Consider the following 16,199-nt stretch of genomic DNA (forward strand, 5'->3'; position numbering starts at 1 on the left):
AGTCGGAAAAAACCCTCACCACCATTAAAGTTTACCAAATGAGATTACAAAATATCCAGCTTTGATTTCTTGACAGAGAAGTTTGGTTCAAAATATTCTAATTGGAGAATTTATTTTGTAAATCATACTGGAAGAGTGGTTCTTACGAAATCAGTCTTAGCTTCAATTCCGGTTTTCTTCATGGGGATTTGCGTTCTACCTAAAGGTACGTTAAAACAGATTGATAAGATTATGGGTGATTTTTGATGGGGGCATTTAGGAGAGAATAGGAAAATACATCCGATTAACTGGGACAAAGTCTGCATGTCTCAAACTGATGGTGGTTTGGGTATCAGAAACATTGAAAATGTTAACAAAGCTTTGGTCTGTAAATTGGATTGGAGATTTCTTGAAGAGAAAGATGCCATGGGTTCAATTACTGGATGCTAAATACATAAAAAATGATTCATTCGGGACAGTGGATGAAAACAAAAAGGGCTCTTCAATATGGAATAGCTTAATGGGAGTTCGTCCTATCTTAGTCAACAAGATTTTCTAACAGATTTCCAATGGCAATAATATCCATATATGGCAGGATCCTTGGGTACCAAATCAACTAAAGCATTTACTTGCTGCACCGGATTCTCCACCAAATAATATCCAATATGTTTCGGATTTAATTGATCACGATAACAACAGTTGGAAGGAGAATCTGCTGGAAGATATTTCTTTTAGAAAATATGGTAACTTTGGTAAAAGAGATATTCATTCCTGGAGATATGTACAAAAATAAATTAATTTGGACTCCAAGTATATCTGGGAAGTTTTCTGCCAAATCTTGCTATAAACTTTTATCAATGGATTCTCCCTCATCATCGGCTGTTAGTGAATTTCCATGGAAGAAATATTGGTCCTTTGGAAAAGCCATTATTCCTAAAATCTTGCTCTTTGGTTGGAAAGTCATTCATAATGGTTTAGCGGTCAAACAAACCATTGGCAGATTTAATGCTCTTGTGGATCAAACTTGTGTTCTATGCAATCAGGAAGTGGAATATGTTGGTCATATTCTCTTTAATTGTCCATGGGCTAAGACAGTTTTAAGCAATGCTTCTACTGATTTTTCGTTAGTTGCTGGTGATGATTATGTAAAAGTTATCTTTATTCAATGGATGGAGAAGTTGGATAAGAAATAATTTGCACTGGAGATATGCATATTATGGAATGTTTGGAAAATGTGAAACAAGGTTGTGTTTGAGAATGCTCCTTTCTCTGTTGGAAAAGTGCTGAAGAATGCGTCACAGGGTTTTATACAATGCTATCCTAACAACCATGATTTAGATGATCAGTATATCTCAACAGGTTGTTTGCAAGTTTGGACTCCTCCTCCGCCTCCTTTTTTTAAGATCAATGTCGATGCGTCTTTCATCCCTAATCAAGGTGTGGCAGGAGCAGTGGCTAGGGATCATATGGGTAATCATATTGGAAGCGAGACTATTATGTTTGATGCCACTTTTTCTCTCATAGCAGAATCAAAAGTTGTTCTCTTGGGTTTAGATTTGTCTAGAAGGTTGAACATTAAGAAAGTCATTATTGAAGGCGATGATGTTAACGTGACTACAACAATATTGGGAAATAATAATGATATTCCATGGAGTATTCATTCTCTGATCCTAAAAATTAAGAATATTTCCTTAAGTTTTGAAGATATTAGCTTTATTGCAGTTCCGAAAAATGTAAATAATGTAGCGCACAATATGTGCCAGTTTGCAATGCATGAAAAAATGTAACTGATTGGTGGCTTTGTAGTTATCCTCAACCTTGTATTCACTCAAACCTCAATGATAATGAGGTTGTCTTTTATTATTAAAGTTTTGGGGATAGAGCCCCTTTTCCCTTCAAAAAATAAAATAAAATAAAAAATCACTTAGATCTAATCCATTTTGGCGATCTGAGCAGGTTTCTTTTATTTTTCTTGTTGTCCAGGACAGCTAGTACTTTAGGTTAGATTTGTTTAAGTTTTTGTTTCAATCTCCATTGTTTTTAGGAGATTTTATGGTTGTTGTTTTTTTAGGAGATTTTTGTGGTGTTCCTGGGAGTGTTTTTCCTTTTTTGTTTATGACTTCTCCTTTATGGAGATCTTTTCTATGCGCTTTTATAGCGTTATTTTGTCATTTCAATGGAGACTTTTGGTGGAAGTTCAAATGTGGTGATCACGATTCAAGACTTTGGGCATATTACTCTTTTTTTATTATGAAAAGATCTCTTTTTAAGAAGAAAAGATCCTATCAAAATGGTTGGATTATAATCGCAAAACCATTCTTTCAATCTTCGGATTGCTTGGTACTCTTGTTGGTAGTTCGTTACTTCTCTTCACGAATTATTCTTTGTTAGTACTTTTTAATTTTATTTCGATCTCTGATCTTGATATTATTGAAGTCCATGCAATATTCATTTATGAGATTTATCAACCAAAAAAAATATTTATTTCAACAAATATTTTGAACAGGAAAACAATCTATATCCTCAATTGGTCCCTACACTCGGTAATATGGGACTTTTGGATGCAGGGTTCAGTAATACGTTGGAATCAAGCTACATATTTAAAACATTCCAAGCTGGGTTGCACAGACGCGGACACGACGCGGACGCGGACGCGGACACTACAAATTTCCCAAAAAACTAGGATGTGGACACTTAAATACATATTTTATTTATATATTATTTATATATACAATTATGTATTTATTCAACAAAGTCAAGTGTTTTGATCCTAAAAATTAGAAAATAATGCTACATGTGTATAAATTTCAAAAGAAATGAGAGATCGTTTGTTTATGCACGTTGAGGGTCAAACAATTACCAGTATTAAACACATGGCACAATCAAAATGCATTCTTAGAACAACACATGCCCAACCAAAAATATATGTGATGTCATTTCCAATTACAAAATCCTAATAAAGACTTAAATGATTGATCTAAATGTTTGTCTTTCTTCATTTAGTTAATAATAGTAAAAATAAAGGAAGAAGTTTAAATGAAAATGAAAAAAAAATGTTCCAAACACGAGTCGTCGGTGCGTCCAAATAAGACGCGCGCGGGACACGCATATTGGTACGTCGGACACGCGTCGTGTCAGCGTCTAACGCTCGTCCTGTGTCCAACGCGAGTCGGACGCGGACACGACTCCAAAAACGGAAAGTCCGTGCAACCCAGAATTTCCAAGACATAATCCTGGAATTTTCTTTTAAGGAACACGCACAAGTAAACAACTGTTTCACCAATTAATATAATTCAACTTCGCGATATGATCTCCCACCAAAATCCAGAACAGAGGTAGGGTTGCTTACCACCTATCCAACCTTTGATTAAAAAAAAGTTTTGTTATTTTATGCATCCGTGCACAAGATAAGACCCAATCATTATAATAGAAAGTAGTCTAATAAACAAACAGGAGAGATAAAAAAATATAATAAAATCCAGTCATTTTATTATTTTACCCATATTTTAAACCTTTTAAATAAAGTAATATCACTAATCTATAGCGGAGTGGCTTTTTAGGCCACCCACCGTCAGTTGTCCATGGGACAGATCTGGGCGTAGTTTTATTCACCTACCTTCACAACTAAATGCGTATCTCTTCTACTTTATTGTAGTGGGTGGTTCAGAACACAATTTTTTTCTTCCAAAACGTGTATAACCCAGGTCCCACTCTTCAATTTATGATGTATACGTGGAGTACTTATATGCCGTACTAATCCCACTGTTCGGTTTTTAACTTACAAAACAGTGAAAACCAACTCCAACTCTCCAGGTTATATGACTTCTCCCCACTTTTCTTTTACCCAGTTTCATTACCTGTTTCAAAAACATCAGAATCTTTTGTTCTCATCACTATGGAATTTATTTGAACTTTGTTGTGTGCTGTAATTTCCGGTTTCATTTCTGTTGGGTGTAATTTTGTTTTTTCAGTTTTGCTAGATTCATGGATGCAGTGAGATATGTCCACAGTTGCATCTTTAACACCCCTAATCGCACAAAGAAAGTGATGAGAACTGTTCCCTGCAAATGGCAATCGACAGCCCCGGTTACATTTAGGCACAACTACATCTATCAAACCAGCAATCACAGGAAGATTGTACGAAATAGTGTGACCGGACCAGAATTTGGAATACCTTCAGACTCAACTATAGCTGAGTTTGTAACAAAGCTAATTCAGTTAAACAAAGAGAAAATGCAAAAACAAAGATGGGATGCAGCCATGCAAGTAGAAAAGATTCGCGCATCAAAAACGAAAGGAAGGAAAACAAGGAAGAATACATCAAAGGTAGTTTTTAAAGATTGTATTGTTGTTTCTGACCATATCTTACTTTGGTTTAGGCTATTGAAATTTAAAAGTCTATGGCTGATTTTTCAGACAAAAAAAAACGGAGTGTGGCGAACAACAACTAATGGTTTGTTCTTGGACACAAATTATCCATGTTTATCTATATATGGCGAGGTATGCTAATTTATTGGCACACAGTTAGTTCAACAATACCTAATTCTTAGTGTCTCACGCTTTTTAATTGTTGTAACAGATGGATCGGGACTTGTATTACGCGGTAAGAAAATCCAATAATCATATTTTTATATGTCTTGCGCTTAGCTTTCTGACTATCATATTAACGGAAACTCTCGATTTCACAAGATTAAACATTTAGCAAGAAATGGTGTTCTGATTGACTTCCATGATATGAAGGTTTGTTCATTTTATTTTTTCTATCGATTTATTTTATTTTATTTTCCATGGAATGTAATCTACTTTCCATGATTTGACGATAACAGCCGATTGAGGACCGACTGATTGTGACTGATTTGGGGAAGAAAAAATACGTTTCTACTCCAGAGGTAAACGATATCACATTTTCAAACATTCTTACCGGTTCAAACATTCTTATTGGCAAATGGGAGAATTTATCTTAGTTTGCACTATGGGCCTGAGTGGAAACAAAAACATAAGCTACTACTCATATCATTCCCATTAATTTTTGTAGAAAGTCCGGCAAATGACAGACCGCATTTATCTTAGTTTGTACTATGGGCCTGAATGGAAACAAAAACATAAGTTAACTCATATCATTATTATTTTCTGCATATGTGAAGCAAATTTGCTAATTCAGTGTATGGTATTCTCAGATTGTTGTTCGTGCCCCTCATTGGATACACATGCTGCTTATAAACACTTTCATATTCGCAAACGTGGTGAAGAAAATGTACACTTAAAAGCCTGAGAAATGCGCACCAAGTCAATATTGAGCTTTCTAATTTTTAATGCAATATTGAGAAATTTACCTGTAAAAGTTGTTGTGGAAGCATTTGAACTTGATTGTTGTAACTCTACTTTGTAAATAAATTTTAGCACAATGTTGACTTTTTTTTAACATATAATTTATTCTCAATATTTCTTTTTACATACATTCCGTCGCAGTCACTTGAACTTAACTTAATCGGGCTTGGGATCCAAAAAATCCCGGTAACACATATACTTAGTACTAAATAAAATACTAAGAAAAAATGCGGCTCCAAGGTTTCACTCATAACGGAAGATCTAAATTAAATTAGTAGGGAAAAATACTCAGGTTTGGATGTCCATAGTCACGATAATATTGATTTGGAATTGCAAATGAACACGTTTATAAAAAATGAAGCAACACAATTGCAGATTAAGGAGATTCCCTCAAAATTAATAATTTATAATGAGAAATTGGTAGCTGTTTGTTTGCCAAACTACAGAAAATTGGTAGGTGTTTGTTTGCCAAAATACATAATGGTTTTTAGTAAAGGTGGTTCCAACATATAAATAAACGGTTATTATTTGAAATCCAAACCATAACTATGGTCACCCATTACGTTGCCGTTTTTTTACTTTCTTTCCCCACTATGCTTTCCCCACTATGCAACAGTTACTTAGTGGGGCTAACTTACACTGATCTTCTATAAATGGATTGGTTTATCGCACTCAAAAATTAATTCAAGAATACAGAAGATAGCCAAAGAAGATATAACATGTGAGCAGAAGATAACTTAGCTATCGGATCCTTCCATGGTCCATCAGTTCATTTTATGCTGCAACAGTTTTGATTCTCTTTTATTTTCTTTGTATACTGAACTTATTCAATGTTTTCTTATGTTTGCTCATAACCATATCTGTGCAATTAATTTTCTTTGCACAGGTTATAGTATTCTTTGCTTTCTTTGTTCAAAATACTTTTTTAGGTTCAAAATTGGAAACATTACTAATCCAAAAAAACAACATCATAGTTTTGTGTGCTTGGGAAAACTTAAATTTTATTTTGTGGGTCACTGTTATTTACGAAACTTTGAAGGACTTCGCACAAAGGGACCTTATTTTGATCAAATGGTGCGATGCCTATACATTTTGATCAAATGGGAGAATGATCAAATGGGAGAATACCGTGGACAATTGTGAACTTCGCACATAATCGTTTCAGTTTAACCAATAACCAAGCACTTATGATTGCTTTTATAAGTTATCCAGTGAATTAGTGTCGGATGCATATCTTTGGTCTTATTTGAAGTAAGACGTTAGCAACACTGACCGGATATTTCATGCAGAAACGATCAAGCGGCAACGGTTAATGAAAATCCCCAGGAAATTCACATAGCTTCCCAAGTAAATGTATGCATAATCTATACATTTTTAATTTGTACAGTTAAAGTTTAAAATTTTATTGATATTATATATCGACAGAGAGCGTCGTTAGCACAGCGGCAACGACGTGCAAGAGAACGAGCAGAAAATGCAGCGACAACCACCATCGTTGTAGATGTACGTGTTTTAGTGAGTTTTGTCTTAATGATATTTAATATTTTTACAACAATTTTTTTGATCCACCTTTTCATTAAGACTTTACCCGGATATTTATTATGATTACGTACCCGAAATATTGGTCAATATTTCAATCAACTGCCGATCCAATTTCAAAACTTGCTTCAGTGAACTGAAAGCTAATCAATAAACTAATAACCCAGTTAACCTGAAGATTATACATGCATTGCTTCCAATATAAATCGTCGATATACTTTTTTTTTCCCACCATCGCATACATGACACACACAAAATGGAAAATTATCAGGATAGAATTGCTCCTACACGAAGGTCAGTTGGCCAACAGAGGCGTCGCATGAGAGAATTGCAAAATGATACACAAATGGTTAATGAAGATTCTCATCGCACTGAGGTACAAAAACAGAGCGATAGATTACCACCACAAGTAGCACTTCATATACAAACTCAACAACCACAACGCTGTTTCACGGAATCAAAACAGTTGCAAAATGATACGGAAAGAGAAGCACGACAACGTTTACTAAAGGGTAAAGGAAAAGCTATTTATGTCGAGGTGGGTACATGCACCATAATCTGTGGAAATTATTCTCAAATTGAAAGCTACATTTTTTACATCTCCTGATTAAATTGTCGGAAATTTAGAATCATAATTCGAAACGGATGCGTCCTGGAAGTATCATTATTAGAGAGAGAGAGAGGGAGGAAGAATCATATGCGCCTCATGATACTGATTCTGACGAAGAGGTATATGTTTTTGTTTTTTTTTTGAAGCATATGAATAGGTCTATGTAGTAGATCATAAAAGACTTCAATTTTTTTAGCTTATATGAAACTACATTTTTAGGTTTCAAATAAGTCCGTAAATGCTTATAAATTTCATATGCAGTCAACATTTTTACCTAGAAGAAGTGATATTATGCCCGACATGACCTTACAACGGACACCTTTAGTTGGTACCACATTCTCATCTCAAAACATTCCAATGTAAGAATCTAAATCTTCTCTAACAATTTTCACCTGGGGGCATGAGTATAGGTATATTGTTTTATATAATGTAACGCATGTGCATGCCCTCAGTTACTGTTGAAGAAGAAAATGTTGATTATGATAGTGATGAAGTAGATTACGGCGACGACGACATACGTTCCCAAAATACAACCATGAACCAGATCCCGACTCTTCACACCAATATACGTCATTTTCTGGGACAAATGGATGTTGAGTGTCGCCATTGCGGGGCATTGCACTGGATGGCGGAAAAACTAACAAGTTCATCTTTGATAAACCCAAAATTTGGTATGTGTTGTCTTCAAGGAAAAGTTCGGCTTCCTTTACTGCGTGAACCTCTAAGACCCTTAAGAGAATTATTTGAAGGCGATGACGCAAGATCAACTTCTTCCGTAATTATATCAGAGAGTATAATGCAGCAAACGTATATACCATACTTGGATGCAAATTGGCTGAAAGAATTTTGAAAGGAAGAGGTCCAAGACCTTTTGCAATACATGGGGAACTAAGACATTTGACAGGAGGAATTCTGCCACTGCCTGGGAATGAAAGACATGCGGTTTACTCACAACTATACATCTATGATCCTGCTTTTGCATTGTTTGTTCGTGGCGAACGAAATCCTAATTTAAATGTGGATGTCCTTCAAACAATTCAGGATACTATGCTCCAATTTAATGTTTTCTATACCAAGTATCGCCAAGCCTATGCAATATTGGATCAAATGAGTCATGGAGACCTGAATTTCCAAGTTTCCCTTCAGTACAACAAATCAACTGATGTAAGACGTTATAATCTACCGGTAGCGGAAGAGATTGCGGTTATCGTACCAGAAAAAACTTATAAACAGACTGGGCAGCGAGATATTATATTGCATTTGAGAGAAAATAACGGGCTACAACAAATTTCGGAGTGTCATCCAGCATACTTGCCTTTACATTATGTTTTTCTCTTTCCTTTTGGAGAGCTGGGATGGTCACCAACATTAAGGCACTGGGATGCGGCCGCGAATACCTATACGAATACCAAATTATCTCAAATGTAGTATTATAGTTACCGCATATTTGAACGTCGTTCAGAATATTCTACCATATTAAGAGCTGGAAAACTATTTCAAGAATTTTTGGTTGATGCATGGGCCGCTACAGAACAGAGTAAACTTGCATGGCTCAGATTCCACCAACCGACTTTGCGTTCGGATTTTTACAGTTGCATCGCAGATATGACAAATGATGATTTGAATCCGGGGGATAGAGGTAATCCTTTTATTTTACCATCTTCACATACTGGGAGCGGAAGGCATATGCATGAGATATATCAGAATTCAATTGCGATTACACGTTTTCATCACCATCCCGATATTTTTCTTACAATGACAGCTAATCCTAATTGGCCGGAAATAAGAAATGCACTTTTTCCACGTCAAACTGCACTTGATCGTCCTGATATGGTGGCTCGCGTTTTTGAGCTTAAAAGAAAAGCTCTGATGAAAGAAATAAAGGAAAAAAAGGTTTTCGGTACAGTTGTTGCCCATGTTTATACCATCGAGTTTCAGAAACGAGGATTACCGCACATGCATTGTCTTATATTTTTAAAAGATTCCGAAAAAATTCGTACGTCAGATATGGTTGATAAATTTGTTTCCGCTGAATTTCCGGATGAGAAAAATGACCCCATACTATTTGACACGGTCAGCAAGTGTATGGTTCACGGTCCATGTGGAGATCGAGATCCGGGTGCACCGTGTATGGCAAAAGGAAAATGTACCAAAGGATATCCAAAGAATTACACAGACACAATAACTTTGGATGAGGGTGGGTATCCAAGTTATCGTCGGCATCGGGATGGAAGAGAAGTAACGGTCAGAAATAACAAAAAGGCATATAATATTGATGTTGTTCCCTATAATCCACATCTATCAAGAATGTTCAATTGCCACATCAATGTGGAAACATGTGCGGGCATAAGAGCGGTTAAATATATTAACAAATATCTTTTCAAAGGTGGTGATCGAACTACGATGGTATTGGGAGAACATGACGAGATTCAACAGTACATTGATGCGAGGTACATTGGACCAGCCGAGGCAGTATGGCGTTTATTGGAGTACCAGTTACATGAAGAGAATCCGAGTGTACATCGGTTATCCGTGCATCTACCAAATAAGCAACGAGTTGTGTATAATTCAAAGCGGTCAATGAGCTCTGTTATACAAACAACACAGGAACATAAGACCACTTTGATGGGTTATTTTGAGTATTATGCTAAAAATCCAACAACTCCGGCCTATACTTATCAAGAGTTCCCGCAGCACTTTGTATGGAAAAAAGAAACTAAAGAGTGGAAAATCAGACAACAAGGTTTTTCAATTGGAAGAATGTATTTTGTTAGCCCTAATGCTGGCGAGTTGTACTACTTACGTATGTTACTCACAAATGTAAGAGGTGCCCAGTCTTTTGACGGGTTAAGGACTGTAACTAATGGAGAAGCGTGCACGGTCCATGATACGTTCAAAGAGGCATGCATTACACTGGGAATATTAGCAAATGATGGAGAATCGGAAAAATGCCTTCAAGAAGCGGTGGTTATGCAAACTGGAAATCAGCTAAGGAAACTGTTCTGCATTATCCTATCAGAATGTAATCCAACAAAACCGGAGCTTTTATGGGCGAAATATGGAATGAACATATGTGATGATCTTTAACATAGATTACGATAGATGTTTAATATCCCAAATCCAACTGATGAACATGCTATGGATTACGGATTATACCTGTTGGATCAACTGCTTCGACAATCTGGAAAAAAACTAGAGAACTATAAGTCAATGCCACGACCAAGACATGATTGGGGTCAAATAATGGGTAACAGATATATTTGGGACCATCGAAAACTTCAATTTGTAGTAAGGGAATCTGTGCTCAATACGGATATTGAGAGATTGAATGTCGAACAACGGACGGCGTACAATACAATAGTGGATTCTGTGAATAACCGCGATGGTCGAATGTTTTTTCTGAATGGAAGTGCGGGTACGGGGAAAACTTTTTTGTACAACACAATAGCAAGAAGTTGTCGTAGAGATGGAAACATAGTTTTAACTGTTGCTTCATCGGGTATTGCTTCATTACTTCTTGATGGAGGTCGCACAGCCCATTCGACTTTTAAGATACCATTTAATGTCCAAGAAGATAGTAATATTGGGATTATTAAGGACTCCGAGTACTCCCAAATACTTAAAGAAGTCAGATTGGTCATATGGGATGAAGTTTCAATGCAACATAGATTTTGTATGGAGGCGGTTGACCGTCTACTACGAGATATTCGTAGTGATGACAGACATTTTAGAGGTGTAACAGTTGTTTTGGGTGGAGATTTTTGACAGACTTTACCGGTGGTCTCGAACGCAGGTCGTGAACAAACTGTTGGAGCATCTATAAGAAGTTCATTTCTTTGGGATTATATTAATGTCTTGACACTAAACCAAAATATGCGATTGGAACAACAACCAGAAAATTTGGAATTTTCTAACTTCTTACTAGAGGTAATAAACCAACTATATCTTTTTAACGTTTATACAAAGTAAAAATATACATATCGTAGGTGTAATAATTTTAATTTTGTTTCGTTCATATGGTAGATCGGGACGAACCCTAAAGAAGTTGTTAACCTACCATCGACAATGAACAAATGTCAAAACATGCATGAGATGATATCTTCAGTGTACCCGCTCCTGGGAAAGGATGGACCAATGTCAACAGAACATTTAACCGAGAGAATTATTTTATCTCCACGTAATGAAGATGTCCATGAGATTAATCTGGAGGCATTAGGAAATTTGCAGGGTGAGGCTTATACATATCTTGCTGCTGACAAGATGATTCGGGATGACCACGGAAGGGATTCAAGGTTCACAACCGAATTTCTCAACAATTTGAATCCACCAGGATCACCTCCATTTAAGCTAGACATTAAAGTTGGATGTCCGGTTATGTTATTGAGAAATCTTGCACCAAAAAAAGGTATGTGTAATGGTACTAGACTGGTGGTCACGAGGTGTGGACGATATGTGATTGAAGCTAAAATCATAATAGGGAAAAAGGCTGGTGAGATAGTATTCATCCCAAGAATAACTTTTCAACCTTCACCTTCGGAGCTAGACATACAAATGGAAAGACTCCAATTTCCCATACGTGTTGCATATGAAATGACGATTAACAAATCACAGGGACAATCGATGAAGTATGTGGGCATCGATTTACGCACTCCAGTATTTAGCCATGGTCAACTTTATGTGGCATTGTCTAGGTGTACTGCTGCTAGGAGAATAACTTTATTGATGTCAAATGAGTCGAATGAGTGTTTTAATCTGGAAACCAAAAATGTAGTTTATCCCGAAATTTTATTGTAATATCAAATTACTTCATACTTCTTAAATATTTCATAGTATGATACATGTAATTTTTAGTATTGTTTAATATTTCGCATCATCAACAATATCCCACCAGCCAAATAGAATTGGATATGACAAAACGTGATCGACTCATTAAGTCCAAAGCGCCGAAGGCGCACGAGAGGTTGAGCCCAGGCCGAAGGCCTGGGTGATACCCTAATTGTTTATATAAATAACCGAACCAAAACATATAGATCCTTCGTCTTCTTTCTACTATTGACTATGAATATCGACAAAAAGTTGCCTAAAAACTTGGGAAGTTAATTAGGAAGAGAAACTTATTCATGGTTTTACTTGCTTCAAAAAAAAAAAAAAACTCATGGTGTAACAGAATCAAAAATGGCTGTGGTGATTGCAATCTGCATCTTTTTAGCTCGAAATCATTATCATTTCTAGGTTATTTGTTCCACCAAAACCAATAGAAATTTATATTGTTCTAACAAATTATTTAAAGATTCACATGAATGCTAGTGATCAATCAGATCTCGATGGGCACATCATTGTAAGATTTGTTAATAAATATATACAAAATCTTGATCATCATACCAGTCTGAAACAAACACATGAAATTTATAATTTAGGGATTTTATTAAAATCATGAATCTATCAAGATACACTATCAATAAATAGCGAAAAATTCTCACATAGCCTAAATATGATCCCACCTTTTAGAGATCTAATAATGATGAAGAAAACCAAATTCAATTTATAAGCCTTGGACCAAACGTGTTGGTATCCATGTTTTACTTCTATTTTAAGGAACTAGCGAGAGAAAGTGAATGGAAGAGGAACATATGAAATTGATCAGAGGAAGAAGGAAAACAAGTCAAAAGGTATGCATGGAAGTTGATTTTAGTTGTGGAAAGTAAACATTTTACCGAGAAATTACGTAATTTCATAAAAATGTTATGAAAACAAAAATACCACTAATACCCTTCTTAACTTGTGCATGGTTGCACAAGTTAACAAAACCCATTAGAAAATAATAACACATAATTTCAGTAGTTAAGAAACCAAAACTTCCTAGTCCCTAAGTGGACACGTATATTTGGTACAATTAGTCGTACATAGATTTAGGTTATGATAAGTTTAGAACTTTTTCGGAAAATAATATCCACTAAAAGGGTCACATCCATATACCGTGGCCGTGAGGATTTTTATAATGCGGATAAATAGGAAATAACGGTAGTTTCGTAGGACCCTTTTTTTGCGAATATAGTAGTTTTGTAGGACCGTTTTTTGGTTTTCACACACGTTATGACCGGTTTTCTAAAAATTAGTTTGAATGTCTTTTTCTTTTTAATAACACTTTAATGTGTGTATTTTAGAACTATTTGACGTTATCACACACGTTATAATCGTGTAAATAACTTTCTTACAATTTATTTTTTGAGTATTTTTTCTCTAGAATGAAATCTTAAAACTTAGAATTAAAAATAATATAGGGAAATTACACGATTAAAAACTTCAAATTTATAAAACATAAAATTATTAAACTAGTGTCCATCATTTAAAAAGTTACGTGAACCAACTATGACCACCACATTTTTTCAGACTACTCATACATTTTTTATTTTCTCGGCGGTTCCTTTCCTCATCATAGTCAGAGTCATGGGGGTACTGGGTATTAGTGGGACTATCAAATTATACATATTTTTTACGGTGACCATAATCAATTGAAAGGGTAGTTTTAAAAATGAGATTTTTAGGCTAGGCCCCACTCATGGGTTACCGATAATATGAGGTCCTTAATTAAAAGAAGTTTAAATCTAGGTCCCAAATTATTAAAAGACCTTGATACCCTTATGCATATTGTCAAGCCCATAATTAAATAAAATTTAAATTTAGGCCCAAAATTATTAAAATATAGTGCAATGATATTCCAACCACCTCCGACCACCACTGTCACCAACCACCTCCGACCATCGCCACCGCCATCGCCCACCACCGCCACCAACCACCTCTGACAACCACCACCGACAACCACCACCGGCTTCGACGACCACCACCGACCGACAACCGCTCACCACCACCGTCATCGCCGACCACCACCACTGTCGACCACTACCAACCACCACCTCCGACCACATGCAAATTGCAAGTGTATCCAGAAGTTACACATGCGTAAAAATTACACATTCATGTTGTGTATTCAAAAGTGTGTAACGAGAAGTTAAACATGCATATGGCATATGTATCCCAAAATTACACATGCATATGGCATATGTATCCCAAAATTACACATGCATATATAGAAGTTACTCATCCATATGGCACGTGTAATAAGAATTTACGCATGCATATGACATGTGTATCCACAAGTTACACATCAGAAAAAAAATATACAAAAAATACATGTATTGCTTTAATATTGTTTTACAATAATTTCTCTGTTTATCTATTAATTGGATGTTATTGAATACAACAAACGAGTTAGAACACTAGATATGTAAAACGAAATGAGCCACGAAATACTCTAATCGAGATTGTTCCTTCCTTCTTGTCTTCTTCATTACAAAATACTTCCATACCTGCAACAAAATAAACATCCATGGGATTAGATTGGATGAACATAATACTTCCATATCTAATTAGCATGTGTAACTACTAGTTACACATGTATCTTACTTGTGTAGTAAAGAGTTACACATGTATCTGATCAGTCTAAGAAAATAGTATCTATAAGAGTTAACATGTGTACCTAATATCTACACATCCATAAGATATATAAAAAACGGATTCATAAGATAATTGAATCAATCTTAATAACAAACTGAATGTAATAAGCCTATATTAAGTACTATTATCATCTCAAATTAAAAGTTACAATCAATCTTAATAACTTACTTGATTCCAAGCCCTATATTTTCACTTTATCTGCAGATCATCCACATATCATTCCCTACAAGCAACAAAAACATAATATTATATAAAAATTGAGATTTAAAACACCACCACAGCACCAGCAGCGGCTCCAAAATTATAGAGATGAGTTTCAGTTAGATCAGCAGGTATGCCTCTAAAAGCCGTTATGGACTCCAATCTACGAGGTCTACTTAATGAATGAGATCAAATGACACTAACAGTTCATGGAAATCAAACTCAAGCTTAAAATACAAATAGACCCATATTAAAGGGACGCCTAAATAAAGCTCATCATAATGAGAAATTCAATCCCATTATAACATTTATATAAACATAAGAACAGTAAACTCAAACCATATAGTTTGACCATAAATGAACCAAGAATCATATAGACATACCATTGTGTAAGCTTATACCAGCTGACTTGTGTAACTGAGAGTTACACATGCATATAACATGTGTAATAAGGAGATACACATGCATCTGACTTGTGTAACTGAAAGTTACACATGCATATTACTAGTGTAACTAGGAGTTACACATGCATATGGATGGTAATGATAGATGGATGGATAAATTCAATCAAGACTTATTGTTTTGTAAAAGAGCTCGCCTTTAATAACGAATTCCAGCACTGTATACATTTTAGGATTACTTGTCATGGCCTGAACACATACATCATATCCACTCAGTAGTCTAATTTAACCTAACAAATGAACTTAACATACAACAATAGCAAGATAACACAGAAAAAGATGAAGTTACCTGGCGCTCAGCAGGTTCCCCTTTAACCAGTGGAATAAACTTGAAATTGAGCTATTATCCAATCAACAATCTGCCATGAGTTAAAATAATCTTCCATTACTACAATCTTCCATGAGACAGTCCAATCAATAAATCACCTGAATTAATTTGGAAAAAGTACATACTAGAAAAGATTACGAGTAAGCGATTTACCAATAGTCTGAATGGGTTCTCAGACATTTTTCAGCGAATCCAAGTTGTTCTGGTGCTCGTAATTATCACCACACTGTTGATGGTG

At 35.5% G+C, this 16,199-nt stretch overlaps 1 protein-coding gene across 1 annotated transcript; it reads left to right on the forward strand.

Moving 5' to 3' along the window:
- Positions 1–11,329: 11,329 nt before the first annotated feature.
- On the forward strand, positions 11,330–12,250 carry LOC113342261 (ATP-dependent DNA helicase PIF1-like). The gene is made up of 2 exons (XM_026586857.1): positions 11,330–11,383; positions 11,480–12,250. Exons 1-2 carry the CDS (start codon positions 11,330–11,332, stop codon positions 12,248–12,250), a joined length of 825 nt encoding a protein of 274 aa, XP_026442642.1.
- The last annotated feature ends 3,949 nt before the right edge of the window (positions 12,251–16,199 follow it).

Source organism: Papaver somniferum, unplaced genomic scaffold (assembly GCF_003573695.1).
Source record: "Papaver somniferum cultivar HN1 unplaced genomic scaffold, ASM357369v1 unplaced-scaffold_35, whole genome shotgun sequence".
In the NCBI taxonomy this organism is placed as follows: domain Eukaryota; kingdom Viridiplantae; phylum Streptophyta; class Magnoliopsida; order Ranunculales; family Papaveraceae; genus Papaver; species Papaver somniferum.